We start from the raw sequence: 25,883 nt of genomic DNA on the forward strand, positions 1-25,883 counted from the left end.
GTTAAGTACTCTGCAAAACCATATGGTATTTAAAACAATGTTTGCTTTTTATGTAAAAACTCAACTTACTTTCACAAACATCAGTTATAGCACTATACATATGGAGCATAATCATAGAAAATCAAGACTTGTGTAATTTTGAGAGTGAGATGGACAGTCTTTTATAAAAAGCAAGGGCAGGGAAGTTTAAACTGCATCAACAGAATTTGGAACAAGAGTGAATTACTATAATTGTGAGTGGACACTGTACTTCTTTGCTAGATATGAGCCTTACTAAGAGTTTACTCTCAATCCGTAATAGCAGTGTTGGCCAGGAGCCAACCAAGGAACCACTGTGATTGAGTCTCAATATGCTTCCCGACTCCACTCTTCCTCTGGCGTGCTGCAGCATGGCTGTCTCCTCAAGTCGGCAGGGTTGTAGCGGGGGACAGCCTCACTGAGAGCAGAACTGGGCCACCACTGTTTAGATTATGTTTTTGAAACCCTTGCCTTTTATCAACTTTAGCAATCTTTTAAATATTTTAGAGTTCTTTATTAGGTCACTTTGCCATCACACACTAATGAGTTAATAAAGAATATATTCCCACCTACAGCACAACCAACCAAGACTGTGTAGATTATCCAGATGGAATTTAACAAACACCTTCCATTAAAGTCAATTATTTTGTTTTATACTATTTTTCTCTGCTAGTAAGGTTAGGGACTTGATCCGATGCCCATTAAAGCCAGTGGAAAGACTTCCATTGACTTCAGTAGGCATTGGTTCACAGAATACAAATTTCTTTTCCTGTTTTTATTGCTGTTGCATACTGGTCTAATGATCTCCATGTTGTGTCCACAATAACCTCTGAATCCTTTTCTTGACCCGGATGCTTGTTGCATTTACCTTATCTTCCCTAGGATGGTTCCCTGCTTCCAGATATTTGTCATTAAAGTGCATTTGCCATGTGATGATTCAGTCACCTGAGCAAATCAAATCCTTTTGAAGCTGGATCCATGTCAAAAGGTTTGGGGGAGAGCAAAAAAAAGTACTACCTTTCCTTTATTATTGTAAGTAATGCAATCAGTCTTCTTTATTCTCTTGGCAGTTTCTTCATTATATTCAAATTGCAGTTTATCACTGGATGATTTAGTCTCAGGTCGGTCTTCCAGAATGTTATCTAGAAATTAATTGATTTTAGATAAACAATATGCAGGCCAAGAATTAACTGCAAATTTTATTTCAACAACAAGTTGTTTTGGATAAAGCACCTAGTTACATGTCTGAATAACCAACTGGCAAAAATAACTTGGTTATTCAAGTTTATTGGTTAAAGCGTTTCTCCTTCATTGGTAATATTCTTTGTTAGGATGTTGCTCTTCTATGAAACCTTCTACGCTGTCTTTTTTGTTCAGTAGATATTAAAACCAGAAAATCATTTAATAAATACGAGTTTAATATTTCCACATCCTCTTTGGCAAATCAAGAAGCAAAGAAACAAAAGCTTGCCACCGAAAGTATTTAAGAGGTGATATTCTTGAATATTCAAGAATTGCAGAAGTTTATCAGTTAATATAGTTTAGTCAGTAATCAGTAATTTTAAAAGGTATCTTCACATTTCAGACTTCGATTCTCATGCTGCCCCCACTTCACACTGCCTATATGCTTGAGGCATTCTTCCCCCTTAAAGAGCATGCCTCATGTACATGCTAGAGACTTACCCTGATTGGCCCCCCAAATTAGAGTGATTTATAAGAATGGAAAAACTGTTACAACGGGGAGCATCTTTTGTTTATTTTGGCTCTTTATACATCGTGTGTGTGTGTGTGTGTAATTTTGGACCACAATATCTTTATGAATAACCAATGTTTTTCCAATGATACCTGACCAGTAAATAAGGCTTAATGAAACCATTTGAATGCATTTTCAATTAATACAAAGGAGGTACCATATATTTACACTACAGACTTTTAACTAGTTGGAGACACAGTACTGAAATTCATGCAGTTAAAATGCTCAACCAAATGGCTTTTACCTTCCTGGCTGTTAGGAGCGGGAGAAGCATTAAGGACATCAGCTACAGGAAAACAGAGTCAGAAAGGGGATAAGAGTAAAGGAAATTAAGAAATACAGCCAGAAAAAATGAAAATTAAGTGTCAATTTTAAAACTATGAGCATTATGCAAAACTACAGCATAAAACTGAAATCTTCTAAAGTTTTCAGATGATTATTATTTAGATTAGTTCTGCCAAATATTATAATAGTTAAAACAAACAAACAGTGTAACCATTATATTAAAGCAGTAAAGCATGCCACAGGTTACTTTTTGTACTGCACTGTGCACAGACTTTTCCAGTCTTCTCCTACTGGAACATGTTTTAAGTACAGCTTATAGTGGGCAACTTGCTAATTTCTTTCTGGCCAGTATGTAAGAAACATCTGCACTCGAACAGCATATTTTCATCTATGCCACCTGAAGATTCTTCTACACAGGGAGAATTTTTCAGGTAGACAATTAAGCAGTCTTTCCAGCTGTCTTGTGCTGCTGGAACAGCACAAAGCAGCTGGAGCAGGCACCAGAATCTGAGCCATTTTCATATTTATCTTAGGAAAATCAGAAGCAGTCATTAAGTCTCCTTATTAAATTTTATTTTGTTAATTTCATCATCACCAACAGAGAAACAATAAAATAAATTTCATTTGTGAAAGTTTTCGCTGTGCCACTTAAACACAAGTCTGGCACTAAAGGAAGTGCTGAGCTTTGTGCCTTTCATAAACTTGGTCACTTGTGTAAAGGCCAGGCACTATCTGGTCTTAGGTTTTAATAAATGAACTATTTTATTCTTTTGCCATGTCTCTGGGTGGTATGAATTTGGCTACCAGTTGTGATGTATCTTGACATAACACATTTTCTGACAGTTATCAATTATGAAACCAACATCACTTTTGAATGTCTTGGGCCAATTCATTCCTAGTGTAACTTCACTGACTTCAGGAACACGTCCAGGCCCCAGACTACAAGTGTATATGCTGCGCTCATAGAAGGATGTTCTGCACCTGTTCTGAATACTTTCCCTGAAAAACTGTTTGAATGTTGGCAACATGATTGAACTCTTAGCACAAAAATCACTAGTTTAACTTATTAATGACAGCAATGGCATGCTTGCAAACACATCTACATTGTAACTATGAGATCTGACCTGAACAAGGGCCTCTGTGATGTGGCCCTGCCCTGTGAGCAGTCCAGAAAGAATAGAGTCAAAATCTCCAAAATCTCCCACTGCTCTAGTGAGGGAGCAAACTTTGCCAGGCCTATACCCAGTGCAACGTAGGCCACCAGATACCCAGGTATATCTATGCTATCAGGACCTCTGGGGAGATGGAGCCAAGGGTCTGCCCACTCTCTACCCATTTGTGTAGGCCACAGGTTGTAGTGGCTCTGCAAAGCCTGCTTCCCTTCCTGTGTTGCGATCTATGAAGTGTATGGCAAGATGGTAAGAGAATGCCTTATGCCTCCTTATACCACTGCACAAGCCAGGCCACTCTTCAGCCCTTAGGGAAAAGGAATTAATATGAAAAATGCATGAACTCTGAGGTGTTAAAACCGTCAAAGAAAACAGGGTTTATATAAAATACAGTACTTTGTACTTCATTTATATACACGATTATTTTGATGTAATTTAGAATGAATATAAGTTATCATTCATTATAAGTGATACTAGATTATACAGTAACAAATACATAAAATGTGGAACAACCTAATTTTCTCATGCAAATGTCTCAATACATCTTGTTTGATCTATTCTAACTGAAGCAAATTTAAACAGTTAAAGTCAGTCATAAGTATGGAGAAACTTTATAAACCAAGAATTCTCTAAGTACAGCATTGTAATAACTATACTTCTTTACCATCAGAGAGAGATTCATAGTCATAGTCATATTCATCCTCTTCATCCTCCTCCTCTTCATTATTAGTAGTGGGGTTACCAGCATTGCCACCATTACTGGCCTGGGCTTGCATGTATGCGAGTTGGTGAGCCTACAGCATTAAAATAATTTTTAAAGCACTCAAATATTAAAACAGCAAAAAAGTTCTATTTATAATATTCTTATTCATATGTATCTGTTCAGTGTCCTGTTTTTATAAGAGGAAAAATAGCTATTCTAAGGGCTTGTCTACATGGGAAAGTTATACCAGTAAAAAGTGAAGAGTGAATTTAAACATATATAGTTACACAGGTATAAATCCCCATGTTCCCACTGTTAGTCCAATATAAGAGTACCCTTTTTCTGGTTTAGTTTATGGCACTTTGGAAGCTGTTTAGACAAAACAAAAAAATCCAAAAAACATACGGGGAGTTAGTGGTTTAACTATAGTAGTTTGACTGGTGAAACTTTCCTGTGTACAGAAACCCCAAAATTCCTCCCATCTCCCAAAATAGTTTATTTACTGTTAAATGATTCCATAAATGGGTTTAAATCTCCTCCTGTAATCTCTGAAAATCCATGTAACATTGATACCTGGATTACAGGAGTTGTCAATAAACTAGAATTTCAAGAAAGATCTGAATGTGAATCATATATAATTGTCCATCTTTTTGGATTATTTATTGGGCTTACATTTACCCAAAGTGAAAAGGGAGTCATTGTGGATCTATAGATAACATCACACTTTTGAAAAAGTCCAGTTCCCACTATATAATGTATTTCACTACATGGGATGTTTGGCATCAATTCCAAGCCCTTGGTAACTGGAACACAGTTATTATACAGTCCCTGTGGAAAAAATGAAGGAAGGGCTGAGGCTGTATAGATTAAAATAAAAGGGATTGTAATGTAAAGGAAGCTTGCATTGTTGCACTGCATGGGACTCGATTTCCTTGTAAAGAGAAGACTTCAACCTCTGTAAGAGGATTTCATTCATTGCAAAAATTAAAAGATGGAGGAGATGTCACAAAAGGATATATACATAAATATTAAGAAATACTAAATATTTCAGGAAAATTTTCTACCTATCATATGGAAATACAGTATAATAAAAATGGTAACATTCTGCCATAAAATAAAATCAATTGGTAACAAGTGAAAAAAAAATTTGTTTAACAAGAAAGTACCTGGCTTGAATATGGTAAAAATACAGCACAACTTTGCTAAATCCAAAAAGACAAAGTATTACAGAACAAAATACACACACAAAAAAACCTTGGGGTGGCCTCTCCCCCTTTCTGAGCAAACATTTATTAGTGAAGTGTTTGGTAAGACTATATTACTTTTACCAAATATACTATGTTGTGTTTACCATGTATCATAATTAAAACTAAAAACCACAAAAATAAACCAAGTATTTTTGCATTTATATTTTTATTTTATATATTTATATTATGTTGATATATAATCCACAGTGGGTTTCCCAGTGTGCATTAGACTGGTTCTTTTGTCCATGTTAAATTGGACAAACTTTAACAACTATTGCTTTTTTCCAAACCACAACTTAAATATCAGAATGTTTGTTAGGGAAATAATTTACCTTTTGTTTTAAAATATCCACTGGAGTTTGATGGGCTTTGAGTTTTTTGTTTTTCAGCAGCACTTTTCTTCTCAGTTGGTCCGGTGAAGGGAGCATTGGATCATCAGAGAAGTCACTCTCAAATAAAAACTTAGTTACCAGCTTATCTCCAAATACATTCTGAAATATTGAGAATACGTGAGATATCATGAAAAACAAGATCCCTGGACATGCTCTTTGAATGATATAATACACTATGACTAACCTTAAAAATTTCAGCCATCTTGCGTTGCTGAGGCAATGAACAGTGGTTCTCTATAGATATGATGATTGGCATATCAGATGTGATAAAGGCACTGCGATCAATAGCTTCAACTACATCCTATAAGAATCAAAGTGTAAATTACAAGAGTTAGAATTCTCTAATTTGAAAAGCATAAAATATTTATAGTTGATTATTTCCGAGTATTGATTCCACGATTCAAAATACAATATGACTTTATATTGTCTGTTGCTAATCCATTTAGGGTTGTCTGCACTGCATCTAAGATTGTGCTTTCCAGCACGGGCAGACAGACACACGCTAGCTCTGCTTGAACCAACACACTGTAAAAACAGCAGTGTAGCTGAGGCTGCATGGGCCGCAGCTTGGCCTAGTCATCCAAGTATGTACCTGAGGGTCCAGACATGTTTGTACTCAGGTGGTTAACCCAAGCTTCTGCCCGTGCTACCCCTGGCTACTCTTCTATTTGTAGTGTGCTAGCTTGAGCAATGCTAGCATGTGTCTGTCTACCCGTGTTGGGAAGAACACTCGCTCCCATGTGCAGTGTAGACATATCCACATGCTGAGGCCTAGGCCCTAGGACCCTGTGAGGTGGGAGGGTCCCAGAGCCCAGGCTGTAGCCCAAACCTGAATGTCTGCACTGCAGTTAAACTGCCCCTTTAGCATGAGCCCCACAAGCCCACATCAGCTGGCACAGGCCAGCCACGGGTGTTTAATTGCAGTGTACACAAATCCTTAGTGACTTGTTTTCTTCTAGAAGGATAATTGTTGCTTCATTAAACTGGTATCATCATACAAGTGAACAAGTTATTAAACTTCTTTCTTGATTAATTTCTATTTTCTGGAAGAAATTGTCAATATACCTTAAAAGGGATCTTAGTAGTGAGGGTATGTCCATGATAAATGATAGGCATCCCATCATCACCATCCCAGCAGTCTAATTCCACACTCCTACAGCCTTGTAAGAGAACCTGTAACACAAACGAATAATAGATCCCATGTGAACAGCAACTGTACAAAAACAAAGAGAAAAGGGGTTGCAGTGCTAAATGGCAGCTGGGGGAAGTTGCTGCCCATGAAATTACTTTACTGCAGTGTGAAAGAAAACCATGGAGGCTACTATCCCAAACAGTTGGATCTCACACACACACAGAGCAGGAAAATGAAGCATATTAGAAAGCAAGAATTTAAAAGAAAGGTTCCCATTAGAAATAGAAAGAAATTTCAGAAGCTACCAGAATTGCTCCTGGAGGCAGAGAGAATGGGAATTTGGTTGGTGAGTGGGGTCAGCAGTCTCCCATGCGGTGCCTCATGCCCCAGGTAGGATGCCAGGCATCTCGTTTTCAACCAGAATGCCCAGTCGAAAAGGGACCCTGGCGGCTCCGGTTGACACTTTTGTCCTCGGTGAGCTGGCCGAGCCATGTGTCCAGGATTCATGGCAGATAGAGCAGCCTCTGAGATCCACGAAATTCCAGGGCAGCGCTGGTGCATCTGCTATTTAAGGGGCAGCGTGACAAAAGCACCTGCCGGAGCCCCCACAAATCACACCAGGCAGAGTTGCCCAGAGCCTGCATCCCAAACCTCCTCCTGCGCCCCAACTCCCTGCCATAGCTTGGAGCACCCTCCCACACCCAAACTCCCTCCTAGAGCCTGCACCCCACACCCCCTCCTGCACCTGAACTCACTCCTGGATTTGGCAACCCTGTCCCACACTCCAAACCCCTTGGCCCCAGTCTGGAGCCCCCTCCTGCACCCCAAACCCCTCATCCCCAACCCCACCCTAGAGCCATCACCCCCTCCGGCACTCCAATACCTTGCCCCAGCTGGTGAAAATGAGCAAGGGGGCGGGAGAGCAAGTGACAGAGGAAGGGGGCTGGAGTGAGGCCTCAGGGAAGCGTGGGGCAAGAGTGTTTGGTTTTCTGAAATTAGAAAGTTGGCAACCCTAGCCCAGGGTACCTCTGTGATGCTCTGCTAACAATTTTTCCCTCAAAAGTCTTCTTAAACTCTACATAGGGCTTTCTTGTCCATTCATCACCCTTCTAAAGGGGTTTGAGTTTATTCACATAAATAAATCTCCAAGATAAAACTCCAAGTCTGAAAACAGTGCATCAGTTTTACCCTTATCAGGTCACTCCCAGGCTTTTCCTGCCCATAGTCTCAGGCTACAACTACACAGAAACCAAACCAAAAAACAAAATAGAACAAAAAACCACAGCAGCAAGTCTCAGAGCCCAGGTTAACTGACTCAGCCTTGTGTTATGGGGCTAAAAATAACAGTGTATACACTTGGGCTTGGACTGGAGCCTAGGTTCTGAAACCTTTCTCCCTCACTGCATTTCAGGTGACCAGGGCTCCAAGACTTACTGCTGGGGGTTTTTTCTGCTGAGTAGACATACCCTCAGTAGGGAAATCCCATGTCCCAGGTCTTTCTGCTGGAGCCTGCTCACTCACAGCAGACTCCAATTCACCCTGTTACCAGGCCTTCCTGCCTATAGCTTTTCCTACTTTAGCAGACCACCTCCAGGCCCTGCTTTGCTGGAATCATAGGACTCTGGCTTCCAAACCGCCTGGTATCAAGATCATCACTGCAGAAGCCTGACTGCCTTCATTTCTTCCTGCCATTCCCTGAGCTTCCCACTTTACTGTAGCCATCTGCTGCCCTTTATAAGGAATCACCTGATTCAACCCAGGTTTGCTTCTAATCAGGATTGGTTAGCCCCAGACTCTCCAGCCCATAAGGGCAAGACACCCTGTCACAGCTGCAAAAAATGTCCCTTAAAGGGCCAGGAACTTACACTGGGAGAGAAATATTTACATCTTCCTGCCTGCAGAAACAAGTGGGTATCTACACAGATATTTTCTCCAGGATGGAGAAGGGCCACTGCAAGGTAGTCTTCTGGGCTACAACTTTTTATTGGAAGTAAAGCTTTCTGGAATCTAACTATAACTTCAGGTAAAGTACATATATGATTAGGATGAAATTCACTTATCCTGCTCAAAGCCTTAGACAATGGAAGTACATTATGTCAGTGGAGGGGGCACCCTCACCCCACCCAGGGGAACAGGGCTGCAATAATGTTCCCATCTCATCTTATGGACCATTATTTTAGCCTACAGACTGCTGAAAAAGTGCCTGCAGCTCTTTCACATCACTTGAGGTGTTACGGACAATGGATCCCTACCCTACCTCCCCCAACACTGCCATCCTGTGTGAGGCTGTCATAGAAACCTACTCCACAGCACCACTATGCAGCCACTTTACTCGTGGCTTTCTCACACACAGTCCACCTCCCCACCTCCAAACATACAAACAAAGGGCTGAAGTAGCACAGAGGAGCTTGTGTGAGCCTGTCACACTTGAATGGATTTCTCTTTAACCTGGTGAGTAATAAAAATCCCAGTCACAGGAAGTTTGATGTTTTCTGTAATATTTGTTGAATACACATATCAAAAATATAGTCCCAAAGCCCATAGAGAGAAATCAGTCTTTCCAGGTTTGTCACCAATTAGATACAGGGTCAGATAAATAGTGTAATATTCCTACAAGTATATTGTCAGGAGTGATGTTTTCATTAGAATTTTGTCTTTTCAGTACAATGTACAATATCTGAAGGGTGTTTTTGACATTTAAATGAACTAACATATTAGATCAGTCTTTCCTGTGGGAAAGTCTAATTTTAGTAAGTTCGGTCAGAATGACTAGTGTCTAAATGCTATGAATCTCAAACGAAACCCATTTTTTGCCTTAGTAAAAGCATTTGAACACAACTGTGCACACAGGCAGCTTTCCCACACATCATGTTTTCCTACATTTTACAAGCAGGGGCTCAGAACATTTGGGTTTTCAAAGCAAAAAGGCCATGTTTCTGTGACTTCTTAGTTAAACAAACAAGTTCATGCTGAAAACTATGCAATGATCTAACTCTGTATACCTGGCTGTAAAGCTCTACTGATGATTCTCCTTTAAGCTGATGGCCTGTGAGGTATGTATTGTGTGAAGACTCAATGTAATAATATGACAGTGGTAGTTGTAACTCTTCAATATTCTCTTGTGACTCGTCATTTTTTGAGGCAAAATTGTCTTTATCCATCAAAAACCTAAAGGTGCAGAAATAATAGTTTGTGACGAATATTTAGCAAAATGCGCACAAATAACATCACGTGTATGTTAACTTCATATGTGGTTAATTACCTTGCAAATCCTTCAAATGACAGTAGCCCCTGCTGGCACATATTGACACTGGGTTCAAATTTCTGTAAGAAACAGTAAGAGAACAATATTATTTTAATCAAAAGAAATATGTATCACATGCTTTAGGTAAAAGGCTTTCATTCATTTTTTACAATGTAATTTGTACATCAAACTAATAAGCTGTATTTATGCAGTCTGAATATCATTCAGAAGTGTCTTCACTATATTGATAATAGTTATGGGAGTTAGCAAAGTCACTAAATATATAAAATTAATAATATTGCAGAGCTTACAAATGTAGAATGTTGATCTAGATTATTATTTAAAATCATGCATGTTCTTATTCTTATATATAATACTCAGTGCGATCATCTAAAAGGAAATAACTATTTGTATTTATTTACCAGTGTTCAACAACACATCAACTTCACAAAATCATTCTGAAGTTCCCCTAGACATCCTGATTTTTTAACCTTGCTGTAAATGTATATTGCACATACTTGCCCAACATCTGAACTGTTCAAAATGTTTTGACAGTTTTGTTAAACCCTGTAGAGTACGAACTTAATTTTGGATTGCATTAGACAAAAATATAAAGGAATAAAAATTTACATTATGGTAGCTAGTCATTCAATTTTTATAACACAATGGATACAAAACTCAACTCGGATTATTTTGTCCACATTCAGTGGAGGTAAGACACATTATAGAAATGAAACATTGATCTCATGGAAAAGGACTATTGGGTACACTGTGTTTAGAGAAGTTTCATGCAAACTGAGGGAACAGAATTGGCAGTGGTTCCAAAGGAGGAAATCCAACCTTCATATAGGTGATACAGAAGGTACTGTTCTGGAGACTGCACAGAGAAAGAACACGTGCAGGGGAAAAAAATGGAGGAAACAAAAACCCCTACAAAATGAATAGATGCATTGCAAAATGTTTATATTACAGACCTGGATAATACTGAGGATTTCATCATAGGTGCAGTGTTCACCTTGGCAATTCACTAAGAAGTCATTGAGTTGCTGGATGCCCACTCCAAATATTCCCAGTGATGTGCTTTCTACTCCAGTACCATTAGTTACAATACTAGCAGCAGCAATGGCATCAGATATCTGTCTCTGGTTTTCTGATAGTTGCTGTCTACTATTAATGAACAAACCCAGATCTGATACATTCCTGGTCAATAAATCTAAAAGATAACAAATATGAACATAAATATTTGAGGAGTTTCATTTTATCACCTGGAGATAAATTAGGCGAGTACTATTCTATTATTCATACCACATGGAATTATTCAAAGGAATTAAAATTGTATTCACTGGAAAAAATCAATTTTCAATAACTATGGATCAAATCCTGAAATTCTTAGCCAAGACTTAGTCAGGCAAGATTCCTATTTACATCAGTGGAACTCTTTCTCTATTGAGAGCTGAGTGAGTTCTTCAGGATTTGGCTCTCTCTCTCTCTCTCTCTCTCTCACACACACACACACACACACACACACACAGAGTAATGCACTTTTGGTAAATCTTTTGTGAAATAAAACTTTCTGAATTTGTTAAACTTCTTAAAATTAGTTAAACCAGTTGTGTATGGATGGAATGTGATGTTATTATGGAGCTGTGGTAGTGACCCTTTAGTTAAGGTTCCAACTCACTGTCAATTGTAAGCCTGATTCTGCCCCCCACTTCAACAGGATTTTTTTACAATGCCAATAATTAAAATAGTTCAGTTCTCTAAAGTGTTATTTTCTTGCTGAAATTAAATTTAACAAACCTAAATCAGGTTGGAGTTCACTGGTGTTCTCATCAATTTTCAGATTAGTATAAAGTGGAGTAGAATCAGAACCTGATCGATTGCAGGGTACAGCATAGACATCAAAGAGGTCTTTAAGATCCTTGCGGCTTCGAACACTAGGATACAGGAAGAATGTTAACTTTGTGCTTTTTTTCTTAAAATAGATTTTCACCAACTTTGATGTGATGAATGTGATTAGTCCAATAGATTTTACCTGAAAGACTTGAAAAGCTCTACAAATTCAACAAAACTCATATTACTATCGGAAACCATGAAGTTCTGAAACCCCTTCAATCCTCCTTTGACTCGGCCATGCCAGCTACTGCTGCTCCAAGTACTAAAACAAAATGAGATTGCTGTTATTTTCTTATATTTAACTTCCACTGATTGTGAAATATTAGGCAGCAGTGCTCTAGAGGTCTATTCTAAGCTTTCTTTAATATATTTATTATCAATATTTGAAAGAAGGAAACAAAAACAATACTTCTTAGTGGATAAAATCAGAGTTTGTACTTTGATTCTGTATTTCCAATGGAGAAATACACTCATTCCCTTAAAGACCACTGCAAACTTTGCCAAAGCAAATAAAGAAATTCTATTGAAACCTTTCCATGCATGGAAGAATCTAATTTAAATAGGCACAAACCAACAAGTTTTCTTTTTTTTTCACTTAACAAAATAATCCTACTGTTGCTATAGCATGAAACCTAAAAGAAATATGTCCTGCTGTTTATGAAGATCACAGGAAGTTTGCTTTTAGTATTTTATCAGCAAGACAATTAAAATGGGAACCATGCTGGAAATGTACAGAATTCCTTAAGGTATAATGCTAGCATAATAAATAAATGATTCTTTCTGGATTATATGCAGAAAATAAAGGCGTCACACATTTGGACATCTCCAACAGCTGGGTGCATCGGTGAGGCAGGGAGGTGCTCAGTAGGGGGGCCCCCCGCCTGCCGATTCCAGCAGGCGACACAGGCTGTAGCCCCCCCCGTATTTCCCCAGTCACATGGAATAGAGGGAACAGGGATGGAGCTAGTCCCCAGAAGCAGCCAAGGCTTCCCAAGGAACAGCCAGGAATATCAGAAGTGGCACACAGAAGTTAAGCCATGGCTACCCTACTTTTTCATTCAGGCCTGATCTCTTGTAAGGAAGAATTACCATTTGGGGCACCCTCCTCCTCAAATTTATTTAGCGTGTGCATAGTTGTCTAGCCAAGCAATGGTATCTTCAGTGGCATGATGCAGTTCTTCTAGGCCACCACTGAACTTAACCAGCAGGTATTCATCGACAATGTGCGTTATCGTCTGTGTTGCGCCGCAGCTGCACAAAGGGCTGTCACAAAAGCCCCAGCGATACTGGTTAGCTGTGCAGATGTAACCCACGCACCTCCTGGGTGTGGTTTTCTGTCCCATCTAATAGCACTGAGACCACTTAGAGAGAGAGATTAATGAGCTTGCTCTACAGCCTTAGCTAACAGGCAGTTGGCTTTTAGCTCATGCAGTAGAGGCTCATGCACTAAGCTCCAGAGGTCCCCGGTTCGATTCTGCCTGCCGACAACTGGGGGTCTGTTGGTGTTACACAGAGACCTTGCCCAATCCAGAACCTGTTCTGGACCACTGGCGATGGGGCAGGTCAAAACCAGGCGGGCAAATTGTGGGGTTGGCGACGACTGGTTGGGGGTTATAACAGATATCCATTCCTCTTACCAGAGAGTTTCCGCCCTAACATCCTGGCATGGCAGATGAGACCATAATAGGCGACGTGACGGAAAACATGCAGCTGGTGGTTTAAAAAGGTCATTGTGCAGCGGCAGGCTTGAGTTGGCGCGTACTTTCTCCAGTAACTTGCCTGATATGAGGAGGAGCAATATTGCTCAGAACTGGAAGCCATGAGAGTGGAGTCAGACACAGAGTGCCGGAGATGATACTCATGGCGGCATATAACTGTGTATCCACCAGTTGGTGTGTGACGATCGACTCCAAACAGGTGCTCAGTACTACGCCACTGAATATGAGGTGGCAAGAGCTGACGTCCACAAAGTTGGAGCACAAGCACCCCATGACGAACCTGCCAGTTTGCTAAGAAGATTGTTGCACGTCTTAACTTTAGCTGCTGTCTTCTTCTGGTGGGTACGGTAACTCAGTGTGCAGTCTAAGGTCACACCTAGATAGACTGGTTCTACTTCATGCTTCACCTTCTGACCATTCAGATAAACATTCAGTCTCGGGTTGTGCTGGCGTGATGAAGATGGAACAAACTGGAGACTGTTTTTATGATGCTTGGCTGCAGGCGCCAAGTCTTACAGTAGTCAGCTAACTTTATCGTGTCCCGATTTAAGTGCATCAAGCTCGTGAAATGTCCAGGCCTGGGTACCACGGCAGAACAAGGTATCACAGGCTTCCCTCCTTCACTCACATGGATTAAGGGAAGGGAAAGCAGAGTAGAATCTCCTGAGTGTGAATTGAGGAATGATCACAATATTAAAAATAAGTGGTTGCTTAGGTGTAAGTGATCGTGACTTGATTACATTTTATGTCCAAACAGAATCAAAACCAATACTATATATAATATACCTGGTGATTTAAAAAGGCCAATTTCACAAGTTGAAAACAATTACGAACAACATCAGCTGTGAGAAAGAATGTAAACAGAAAAATGTGAATAACAATTGAGAACTGTTTAAGAACATGTTACTAGATGCCTAAAACCCAGAGTCTAACAATTGATAAGGAAGGCTACATTAGTTAAAAACAACCTGGCTCAGAGGGGATTTGAAAACAGCTATACAGTAATAATAAACCCCAATATATAACAAATGGAAAAAAGGTGAAGTTGCTAGCACTTAATACAAATTAGAAGTTAGGTGTTGAAGAAAATTGATAAAAGAAGCAAAAGGACATAAGGAGACATCTATGGTCAAAAGTGTTAAAAAAGGCAGAGGTGTTCTATAAATATTTCTGTTCTGTATTTGTGAAAAATTTACATGATGTATTGATATCATATGATGATGATGATGAAATGCTTTCCATTCCAACTCAAGAGGATGTTGAACAGCAGCTATTAAAGTTAGATATTTTTTACTCAGCTGCTCCAGATAACTTAAATCCAAGACTTTTTAAAGAGCTGGCCAAGACGTTCTCTGAACTGTAACTGATGATTTTCAGTAAGTCTTGGAACACTGGGGAAGTTCCAGAGGATTGGAAGAAAATTAATATTGTTCCAATATTTTAAAAGAGTAAACAGGATTACCTGGATAAATATAGGCCTGTCACCTTGACATCAATCCTGGGCAAAATTATGGAATGGCTGATATTGGTCTTGATGAATAAAAATTAAAAGAGGGTAATAAAATTAATGCCAATCAACATGCGCTATGGAAAATATAGGTTCTCAAACTAACTAGATATTTCTTTTTGATGAGATTACAAGTTTGTAGTTGTAGTATGAATAATAATATTAACTTGAACTAGATAACTTTTGGGCTTTTATAAACCTAGAAAAAGCATACAATAAAGTGAATAGAAGGATGTTCTCGCCAGGGCTGAAGAAACATGGAGTGTCTGACGATTTAATAACTAGGGGTTTAAAATATAGTTGCCATGGTCCACACAAAGCCAGAATTTTGGCACTCATGAAGCAGAAAGGGGGAAGATTAGGAAATGGGGCTGAGTGACTCAGTTACATAACTTTTCCATACCACTGCGGCTTTGATACTTTATTTGACAAAAACAACCAAGCTTTTATATCCATGCTAAATTTCTGTTTAGTACATTTGAACCAACCCTCCAACCCAACAAACCCTCCCCCAAGCACTCTGGCCAACTAATAAGAATACTGGGCAGCAAAAAGTAAAGTAAGAATACTATTTAGAGAAATGCAAGGTTTTCTTTAGCCAAGGAGAGTGAGCTATTGGAGATGGTTCTCAGCCCCATAAAGATAATATACAGGATCAAATCCTGTTTGACTTATTCACATGAATAGTCCAACTGAAGGAAATAAGACTTATATCTGGACAAGGACTGAAACCAGGACTGCAGCAAAGATAAGGGATCTGCACTGGGTGCTGGAGCACACTGCACCCCAAGCCTTGGGGATTCACTTCACTGCTCTGCAGCCGGCAGCTGGGTGTGTGTATTTTTCCTCTGAAACCTACATTTTATGTCAAACTTCAAAATAAACAGCCAAAAAAAAAAAACCCAGACAAAAACACCACCATGGAACATCCCATTTAAAAAATTTTAAAGTGCAAAATTTCATTTTAATAGTTTGACAGCCCTGGATACTGATGTCTTAATTATCCTGAGAACAGGTGCACATGGGCATTTCCCCACCAATGTGACTCAGCCTAGAGGCGGAGAGCCAACTCGCATCAGATTAGATGGTAGTTCAGTATAAACTCTTCTCAAACTGCAGTCATTCCACTTAGACAGGCACCAAAGGAGCTAGTTATGCATCTGATGTACTCGTGCGCTCATTATGCGCATCTGAGTCCCATCAATAGTAGCGCCAGTTAGGAAACAGGATGGGCAATAGAGTTTTCCCACAGTGCATCATGTTCTTAGGGCTAGAGTGTCAACATGTGAGGTGGGGGCAGCAAGCACTTTGGGATGTGTTTACTTTGACTCGGATATGTGCACTGCAGTGGGGATGCCAGAACCCTGGATTCGAGTATGGGTCAGGAAATTCTTAACTTAGGGTTAAAATGCAATATAGATGCTCAAGCCCATGGTTCCCTGACATGGGTCAGCTGACTTGAGTCTCACTAACCATTAGCTTACACTGCTGTGTAGACATAGCTTTAGAGGCACAGCACAGAATCTCACCCAAAATCTTGAAAAGTGTTGAACACATACTTGAGTACCCATACCTCTCATTAAAGTCAGTGGGAGTTATGGGTCCTCAGGATTTATGAGCATGGAATTGTGGCATGCGTATGGAATTGTGGAATGCTACAATACAGTCAACAACAGATTTTTCTTGCCTGTGCCAAATGAATGGCACACTGAAATATTACAAAGTTCCAGGTGCTCTACATATAGGGAACATCAATTATTTTGGCAAATGAAATGAAACATAACATAGATTTTCAAAATTGGGAAGCAACTGCTGTGGCATCAATTTGTGATGCTTTTTCAATGTACTGTGAACTAAATTTGTTATAGCCTTTTTGAAACATATAACATGAAAGCCATATAGTAGAAATAAATCTTATTGTGATGTATACACCCACTGGTCCTGCATGATGGAGTGCAGAACGGCACACTGTATGTAAAGAGAACAAAAAAGCCTTAAAAAGTGACTTTCAAGGCAAAAGCAGCCAGTTTAGCACTACAGGTATAGAATATCAGGGCTGGAAGGGACCTCAGGAGATCATCTAGTCCAACCCCCTGCTCAAAGCAGGACCAATCCCCAATTTTTGCCCCAGATCCCTAAATGGCACCCTCAAGGATTGAGCTCACAACCCTGGGTTTAGCAGGCCAATGCTCAAACCACTGAGGTATCCTTCCCCCATCCATGAGCAATGATCTTTTCATGCTGTTTACAGTTGTCTTTCCCTCCTTCCTTATTGCCCCTACCCACACTATTCATTATGTTATCTGTCTCATTTAGACTGGAATGTCCCCACTGCAGGTTCTTTGTCATCTTGTATGCCTGTAAAGTGCCATGCACACCTATGGTATAATAAAATAAATCATAAATAATAATAATGAATTACCACTGCACAGTCAAAAGTAAATATAGGACTGAAAAGTACTGCAAGTAAAAAGAGAAGAGAAGTGTGTGGGAAAGGGAAGGTTCCCCAAAATATCCCTGTTATTTCCTGGCAAAACAGAGCAACTTCCACCAGAAATCCTAGTGCAGGTTTATGCTTCTTGAAGTTGAACTAACTTGTGCAAAGCACCTATGCAACATAGTTTACACAGCTGAAATACTTCAGTTAATGACAGTTACACACATGGAGCATCTGTGACCAAAATCTGTGCAGATGATCTCTGGGATATCCAAGAGCTGGAAAAGGTAAGCTCCATACTCATGTATATCTAGGCGAGCACTTCAGTCATAACTTATAATGTTAATAATTAGATTTTTAAAAAGTAAAGTACTGATTTTGTCCCTACCTAGCCTGACTCTTGCTTGAAGATGACATTACAGGAGAGGAGACTGGTCTGATTGGTGCAGATGCCCCGGGTGCTAAGCTAGGAGATCCAGATGCAGTCAGAGAATGAGCTCTTCTAGATGGCAGAGTGTTAGAGGCAGTCGCAATATTCTGATCTATGAAAGAAAACAAAATTTTGCATCACTAGCATCTTTTCTACACAACACTCATTTACTATCACTGAATTAAACTGAATAAAACCCCAAAGAGTTTCTAAATTTGTTTTGTACCACTTAAAAACATATCTTGAACAGTATTTTATGAATATTAGGTCTTGTTAGCACTATAAAGTTAATAATTATAGCATTTATTATTGAAAATTCATTGAAAAAGCAATCACAGAAAAAAACCCGTTACCTACTTTTTGTAACTGTTGTTCTTTGAGATGTGTTGCTCATGTCCAGTCCATTCTAGGTGTGTGAGCACCCATGGGCGCAGTCGTTGGAGATTTTTGCCTTAGCGGTATCCGTAGGTTCGTCTCTGGCACCCTATTGAGTGCCGCACTCATGAATCAGTATGTTAGGTGCTGCCGGCCCTATACCCTCTCAATTCCTTCTTGCCTGCAACTCCAACTGAGGGGCAGGAGGGTGGGTAATGGAATGGACATGAGCAACACATCTGAAGAACAACAGTTATGAAAGGTAGGTAACCATTTTTTCTTCTTCAAGTGCTTGCTTACATCAATTCCATTCTAGATGGCTCACAAGCCATATCCATGGAGGTGGGCTCTGAGTTCATGGTCATGCAGCTTGCAACACTGCTCTACCGAAGCCAGCATTGTCTCGGGCTTGCTGGGTAAGCACAAAATGAGTTGTAAACATGTGGATAGATGACCAAGTAGCAGCCCTGCAGATATTTTGAATCGGCACCTGGGCCAGGAAGGCCACCAACAAAGCCTGCACCCTAGTTGAATAGGCAGTCACAGTTGCCGGTGAAGGCACTTTCGCCACCTCGCAGCAGTAATGGATGCAGGCCGTGATCCAGGATGAAATCCTCTAAGCGGACACTGGGCGACCTTTCATCCAATCTGCCACCACAACGAATAACTGCACTGACTTGCAAAACGGCTTAGTCCTGACAATGTAGAAGGCAAGCACCCTCCTGACGTCCAGGGCATGCAATTTGCGCTCCTCTTCTGATTTATGAGGCTTCAGAAAGAAGACAGGTTAAGTATATGTCCTGGCCGGTATGAAACTGTAAAACTGCCTTGGGCAGGAACGCTGGATGCGGCCGCAGCTGGACCTTGTCCTTGTAGAACACTATATACAGCAGCTCCAAAGTAAGCACCCTGATCTCAGAGACCTGGTGGGAAAATGTTATCGCAACCAGGAACAAAACCTTCCAGGAGAGAAGTAGAGCAGGAAGCCAGAGGCTCGAAGGGGGACCCATGAGCTGCGACAGCGTGACATTCAGGTCCCAGGGAGGAACAGGATCCCAGATGTGCAGGTAGAGACGCTCCAGACCTTTCAAAAACCGGACCATCACGCCATGAGCAAAGACTGACCTGCCTTGGAATGGAAGGTGGAAGGCCAAAATAGCGGCCAAGTGGACTTTGATTGATGATAGGGACAATCCCTGGAGCTTGAGGTGCAGAAGATAGTCCAGAATTGCCTGCAGTGGGGCCTGCTCGGCCCAGATACCGCGGTCCAAGGTCCAGCATGTGAACTTTTTCCACTTGGCCAGGTAGGTCCCTCTGGTGGAGGGCTTTCTGCTTCTAACAAGACCTGTTGGACATGGGCCAAGCATTCCTGTTCTTTTGCATTTAACCATGCGGTAGCCATGCTCTCAGGTGCAGCACAGCCAGGTTTGGGTGCCGAAGACTGCCATGGTTCTGGGACAGCAGGTCCTGCCAGAGAGGCAGCTGTAGCAGGGCGGCCGAAAGGTCCAGTAGCGTGCCGAACGAGTGCTGTTGAGGCCACACAGAGGCTATCAGGATCATCTTCACCCTGTCCTGTTTGATCTTCATGAGGACTCTGTGGATTAATGGAACTGGTGGGAAGGCATACATCAGAGCCTCCAACCATGGGAGCAAAAAGGTATCTGACAGGGAGCCCCTGCCCATTCCCCAGCTTGAGCAGAACACATGGCATTTCCCGTTCCGACGGACACGAACAAGTCTACCTAGAGACTCCCCCACCAGTGGAAGATTATTCCGCCTCTGGATGTAGTGATGACTTGTGGTGAGATGAGAAGATTCTGTTGTGGCGATCTGCTAACATGTTCCTGGCCTCGGGCAGAGTGTGACAGGTGGAACATACAAGATGGATGGCATGCTGCGCAAAGAAATGTATGACATCGCAGCGGTATTGTCCGTCAGGACCTGTACCACCTTGCCTTTCAGGTGGGGCAGGAAAGCCTGGCAGGCCAGAGGAACCACTTTGAGCTCCCTGTCATTTATGTGGAGGGCCAGATCATCTCACAACCAGTGGCCTTGTGTGCTGAGCTCACCCAGGTGGGCTCCCCAGACCAGGTCTGAGGCATTGGAAACCAGGGACAGTGATGGGGCTGGGCCAGCAAAGGGAACACCCTCAACCACCAATCCAGGGACGACCAGATATGAACTGGCACCCTGACTACCCAGTCTAGATCATTCCGGTTGGGGATGTAGACTAATGCCAACCACACTTGCAGTGGGTGGAGATGGAGCCGGGCATGCCGGAACACATACATACAAGCAGCCATGTAGCCTAACAATCGCAGGCAGTTGCGAGCAATGGTGAGCAGGTAGTTTTTCGCAAGGGAGAGCAGGTCCGACATGGCCTGAAAACATGCCTCTGGAAGGAAGACTCTGGCTCATGTGGAGTTGAGAACCGCCCCAACAAACTCTATCCATTGCACCGGCCTTGAGCTCTATTTCTTTTTGTTATCAACAGGCCCAGGTCGGAGCAGATGGAACATACCAGATCGAGACTCATCTGCACCTGCTCCCGACATCTGTCCTTGATGGCCAATTGTTGAGATACAGGTAGACCTGAACTTCTCAACACCTCAGGTAAGTGGTCACTGGTATCATACGTTTTGTGAATACCCTGGGGCAGATGAAAGACCAAAGGGCAGTGCCATGAACTGGAAATGGTACCCACCCACTATAAGATGGAGGAATCATCTATGACCTTGGAAGATGGAGATATGGAAATAAGCGTCCTTCAGATTGAGGTCAGCATACCAGTCTCCTGGATCCAGGGAGGGGATGATGGAAGCCAGGGAGACCATGCAAAACTTCAACTTCCTGAGAGACTTGTTGAGGCTCCGCAGGTCCAGAATGGGTCCCAGGCCACCTTTTGCTTTTGGGATTATGAAATATCGGGAGTAGAACCCTTTTCATCTCATGTCCCGAGGGGCCCTTCCACTGCCCTCAGCTGCATGAGGTTTTCGACCTCTTGAACGAGGAGTTGCTTGTGAGAAGGGTCCCTGAAGAGGGACGGGGAAGGATGGGGGGTGGTGAAAATTGTAGGATGTAGCCCTGAAATACAATCTCTAGCACTCAACGGTCCGAGGTGACACACGACCAGACCGAATGGTAGGGACGAAGACGGTTGAGGAAAGAACGAGGCGGATCCGGAGAGTGGACGGGGGCCAGAAGCTCTCATTTTGAGGGTGCACTCGAGAGCGATGCCCGGGCTGGGTTGTGCAGGTGAGCAGGAGGAAGGAGGGCAGCAATGACTAAAATTCATCTCTCTATCCCTTCTCCTTGCAGGACCTTGTTGAGGTTGCCAAGGCCTTGGTGGCGGGAGCGGCCAGAACGGCTTCCTTGCCAACTGCAACATATGCAGACTGAGCGAGTGAAGGGTGGCCCAAGTGTCCTTCAGATGGTGTAGCCCCGCGTCGGTCTGCTCTGCAAAAATACCATTCCCATCGAAGGGAAGATCTTGGATCAAGGCCTGCATTTCTGAGGACAGCCCAGCGGTCTGAAGCCAGGAGCTGTGCCTCATGACCACCGCCGATGTGACCACCCGAGCTACCGAATTGGCTGTGTCCCAGCCATCTGGAGGGAACACCTAGCCACTGCCGTACCCTCCTCCACCAGGGCCCCAAATTCCTGGGCTGAGTTTTGGGGCAGGGATTCCTCGAACTTACAGAGGAAGTTCCATAAGTTTAAGTTGTACCTCCCCAAGAGCCTGGTGGTTAGCCCCCCCGGAACTGAAGGCTGGCGGCTGAATAAACCTTCCTTCCAAAAAGGTCCAGCCTCTTGACCTTATTATTTCTGGGGGTCGAACTGGTTCGCCCCATCTGTCCTTCTCGCTGGCTGCAGAGATGACCAATGAGCCCGGAGGCGGGTGGGTATACAAATATTCAAAACCCTTGGCTGGAAGAAATTTTTTTTCTCTGCCTTCTTGGAGGTGATAGGGATAGGAGATGGAGTTTGCCAGAGGTCTTTGGCTATTTTGAAGACCCTATCATTTACTGGTAGTGCGATACGGGCGGGGGTAGATGCTGAGAGTACATTAAACAGAGTGTCCTCCTGTTCAGCCACCACCTCCTCCACCTCCAAGTCGAAGTTTGTGGCCATCTACAAAGCAGGTCCTGGTGTTCTTTAAAATCATCTGGTGGGCTGGCATGAGAGGGCACCGCTACCACCTCATCTGGGGACGAGAATCATGACTGGGTCACTGGGGGAGGCCCCGGGGCATTATCCCCCATGGAGGAAGAGGGTTTCGGGGTGAGCACTTGCTCCTCTACCCCAGCCTCCGAGTGCACCTCGCTCACTGAGCTTGGTGCTGCTGGTGCTGTTGGTGGCTGCTCCGAGGCAGTGGCTGAAAAATGGAGTGAAGGAGGCATTGGCATCACAGGCATGCCCCACATTCTCCAGTAGGCCATTGTGCTGGCCACTGGCCTTGCTGCCAAGATGGCATTGCGGAGGTCAATGTAGCCTCAGGTGCCCAGTCATGCCGGTGTTGCCTCGGTGAAGAAATTAATTCCCTTTCTGTGCCGGGGGAATCACCTTCCAGTGACCACGGAGCGGCTGTCAAAGCTTGAGTCTGACAGCTAACTGTTGCCACAGAAGCCCGGTGTCTTGAGTAGCTGGATCGGTGCCGGGGGCAAGGGGATCAGTACCACATCGCAGACTCTTCCACACTCTTCCACTGATGCCTCCCTCTGGGTGACCCATGTTGAGAGGGCAGAGACTGCGATTGCAGTGCCAGCAATCTAGGGCGTCCTGCAGAAGATGGAGACCTGGGGCGTGGAGACGGAAAGCGTTGTCTCGGCTCCGGAGACTGGCAGCATTTGCTTGCCCTCTGGGGGGGTCTTTATGACTGGCTTGCCCTTGTAGGGAAACCCTTGCCGTGTCCTGTGATGCACACAGTGCTGGCAGCACTGGTAGTGGCCTTTGCTCTCTAGGCGCCAGGAGAACCTGGGAAGGTGTCGGCCCTGTCACGAGTTTGAGTCCCCTACTGCTCCTGGGAGTCAGTGGCGGATCCCTTGTGGGGCTAGGGTACCCCATCAGGGAGGAATTCCGACGTGGCTCTGGTGTGAGCTGGTGGCCCGAACTGGGTCCTTTGCCCGATGCCCCTTGGCCCTTCTTGCTTGGTGCTGGGGAGTTGCATTTCTTTGACTTCTTCTTAGGCACTGGCAATGGGGAGTGGTGTCAGGCGAAGCCTGGTACCGGGGGTGAGCTACACCCCAAGGCCAAAGTGCTAGGAGTAGAGTCCATCCAGGAAGGCTCGGAAGCCAGGCGGAGAACAGCCTCCATGAGGAGGGCCCTCAAATGGATGTCTTGCTCTTTCTGAGTTCTGGGACGAAAGTTCTTACAGATGTGACACTTGTCCTTCACATGTGATTTCCTCAAGCACTTTGGGCAGCTGCTATGGGGGTCACTAACAGGCATAGGCCTGTTGCAGACAGAGCAGGGCTTAAAACCCGGAGACCGGAGCATGCCCCACCTGGGGTGAAGTCCCCGCTGGGACACTCTCTCTCTAACTATACTACTTAACAACTACTTACTAACTAACTACTGTAAACAAACTTTTTACAAGGCTCTAAGGCTCGAAGTCTGAGGAGAAAGGACCGCTAACCCTTGCTAGGCAAGGGAAAGGTGCTCCAACTAGCCACCACAGGCGGTAAGAAGGAACTGAGAGGGTGTAGGCCTGCAGCACCTAATATACCGATGCATGAGTACGTCACTCAAGAGGGCGCCACAGCCAACCCTATGGATACCGCTAAGGCAAAAATATCCGACGACTGCGCATATGGGCATGCACACACCTAGAATGGAATCGATATGAGCAAGCACTCAAAGAAGAACAGTACAAATTAATGTAAAAAGTTTACAGCATTTGCAGAAAATACCATCCTGACAACACTATCACACCACAGATGTGTGTGTCAGAGCTGTAACTTCCTATTAATAAACAAATAACTATTATTATTTTTGTATAGAATAAAGCCTATTGAAACTTTTGTCCATTGTAACATTTCACCCATCATTAGCTGTATCAAAATTATTCAGAACAAAGCACTAAAAGGGATCTAACTACTGGACTATTATATCTACCTGATTCTTCGTGTTCATCAATGTCTTGAGGATCCGAACCACTTCTATTACGATATTCTTTATAACTTTTTGTCTTACGAGTTGCCATCTCATCATCAGTAGCATCTCCACTTTCACCCTGGAAACAGTGATCATTGTCATAATCATCTTTAAAATGTTATTTATTTTACCCTATATTCTTTTTGTGAATGACAAAAACTGGACATGAATCAGCTATTCTACATTAAACACTAAAGACTGCTGTAAATGCTGATAGTTGCCACCATCACTCTAGATAGAAAAGAGGTCATTTAAGTCTCATGAAAGTTACACAGAGGAGTGTGGGAACTTTGGCTGTCACCTCAGTGTGACATCACACATAACAAGACAATGGCCTTGATTTTCTGGAGTGCTCTGGTTGGCTTTGCGCTAGTCCAATGGCATAAAACAGTCCTAGAGGAGGTGCATCTGGCCCCTTGAGGAATCCCCCTGACTAAAGGAATCTTTGGGTAGCGTAGAGCCATCATACCAGTTCCTACATGATCCCTCTCTTGGCCACTTGTGAAAAGGATGTATGTCTAGGAAAAAGAACATGTGGCCTGGGCAACTCCTCTGCTCAGCTGATTTCCAACTACTGGAACAGCTCAGAGGGGAGGTACCATATAAAGGTCTCAATCAGTCTGCACCCCATTGTTCTACATGCTGTCCCCCAAAATCCTGGGCCTCCCTGGTATGAGGAAAAATAAGCCTCTCCTAAATAAATAATAAGCCAGGGAACTGCCATTGCAATTAACATAGTTTCAAAGTTATAACAACTGTATTATTATTTACTGATCTTTTCTCTGGTTCCGAATACATGGTTAGTTATACAAAAACTATATTATAAATAGCTTAAATTGGCTAGATCACAGGATTAGTACATAACAAAATATTCTACCCTCATGAGTACTTTCTTCTTTTTCTTGGCTGTGCTTATTCCCAGAGTGTTGTTTCTCTGCACACTGGGTTTCTCAGTGCTTCTGGTCAGGGCCCCTGTGCTTGTGTTCCTTGCACTCCAGCGTCTACCTCCAAACAGTTCAACAGCCTGAGCCAAAGTTGGGCCTTCAAATCGGCCATCCTCCTACAAAAATTCTCAGTATTACAAAAAAAAGGACTAGGTACAGTATTGCAGAAAGACTCAAACATTTTCTGAAACAGTAGTGAAGACACCCACTATAAAGCAGTGAAAGACAACATCAAAAGCAAGGCAAGTTTTACTTATAGTAAAAGTACTGCTGTTTGTTTTGTTGTTATTATTGGCAAAACGTTTTGCTTTTTGTTTTGTTTTTTTTTTAATCCCACCTCCCACTGCTCAAGATTTGAGCCCCTGTGTAGTTATGGGCATTGCTTCCTGTTTAATCAAATGCGAACTTCAAAGGCCCAATTAGCATACCAGTTTCACTTTTTATTTTATGATATATTAAGATCTGCTTAATATAAAAGAT

General features: G+C 42.6%; 1 protein-coding gene across 2 annotated transcripts in view; it reads right to left on the bottom strand.

The window, feature by feature from the left end:
• The window catches only part of PLCE1 (phospholipase C epsilon 1), a 329,298-nt gene that overhangs the window by 41,492 nt on the left and 261,923 nt on the right, over positions 1-25,883 (bottom strand). Inside the window, exons 9-22 of one of the 2 annotated variants that reach the window (XM_043550715.1) lie at positions 25,337-25,519; positions 24,421-24,538; positions 17,890-18,043; positions 11,979-12,101; positions 11,744-11,880; positions 10,918-11,156; positions 9,962-10,023; positions 9,702-9,867; positions 6,633-6,740; positions 5,752-5,868; positions 5,508-5,666; positions 3,890-4,019; positions 2,016-2,057; positions 1,036-1,160 (exon numbers count right to left, since the gene is read on the bottom strand). In XM_043550715.1, coding sequence (XP_043406650.1) covers positions 1,036-1,160; positions 2,016-2,057; positions 3,890-4,019; positions 5,508-5,666; positions 5,752-5,868; positions 6,633-6,740; positions 9,702-9,867; positions 9,962-10,023; positions 10,918-11,156; positions 11,744-11,880; positions 11,979-12,101; positions 17,890-18,043; positions 24,421-24,538; positions 25,337-25,519 — 1,863 coding nt within the window. The remainder of the gene's footprint in view (positions 1-1,035; positions 1,161-2,015; positions 2,058-3,889; positions 4,020-5,507; positions 5,667-5,751; positions 5,869-6,632; positions 6,741-9,701; positions 9,868-9,961; positions 10,024-10,917; positions 11,157-11,743; positions 11,881-11,978; positions 12,102-17,889; positions 18,044-24,420; positions 24,539-25,336; positions 25,520-25,883) is intronic. The other variant, XM_027821849.3, reaches the window with a different exon arrangement.

Source organism: Chelonia mydas, chromosome 7, assembly GCF_015237465.2.
Source record: "Chelonia mydas isolate rCheMyd1 chromosome 7, rCheMyd1.pri.v2, whole genome shotgun sequence".
Taxonomy (NCBI): domain Eukaryota; kingdom Metazoa; phylum Chordata; order Testudines; family Cheloniidae; genus Chelonia; species Chelonia mydas.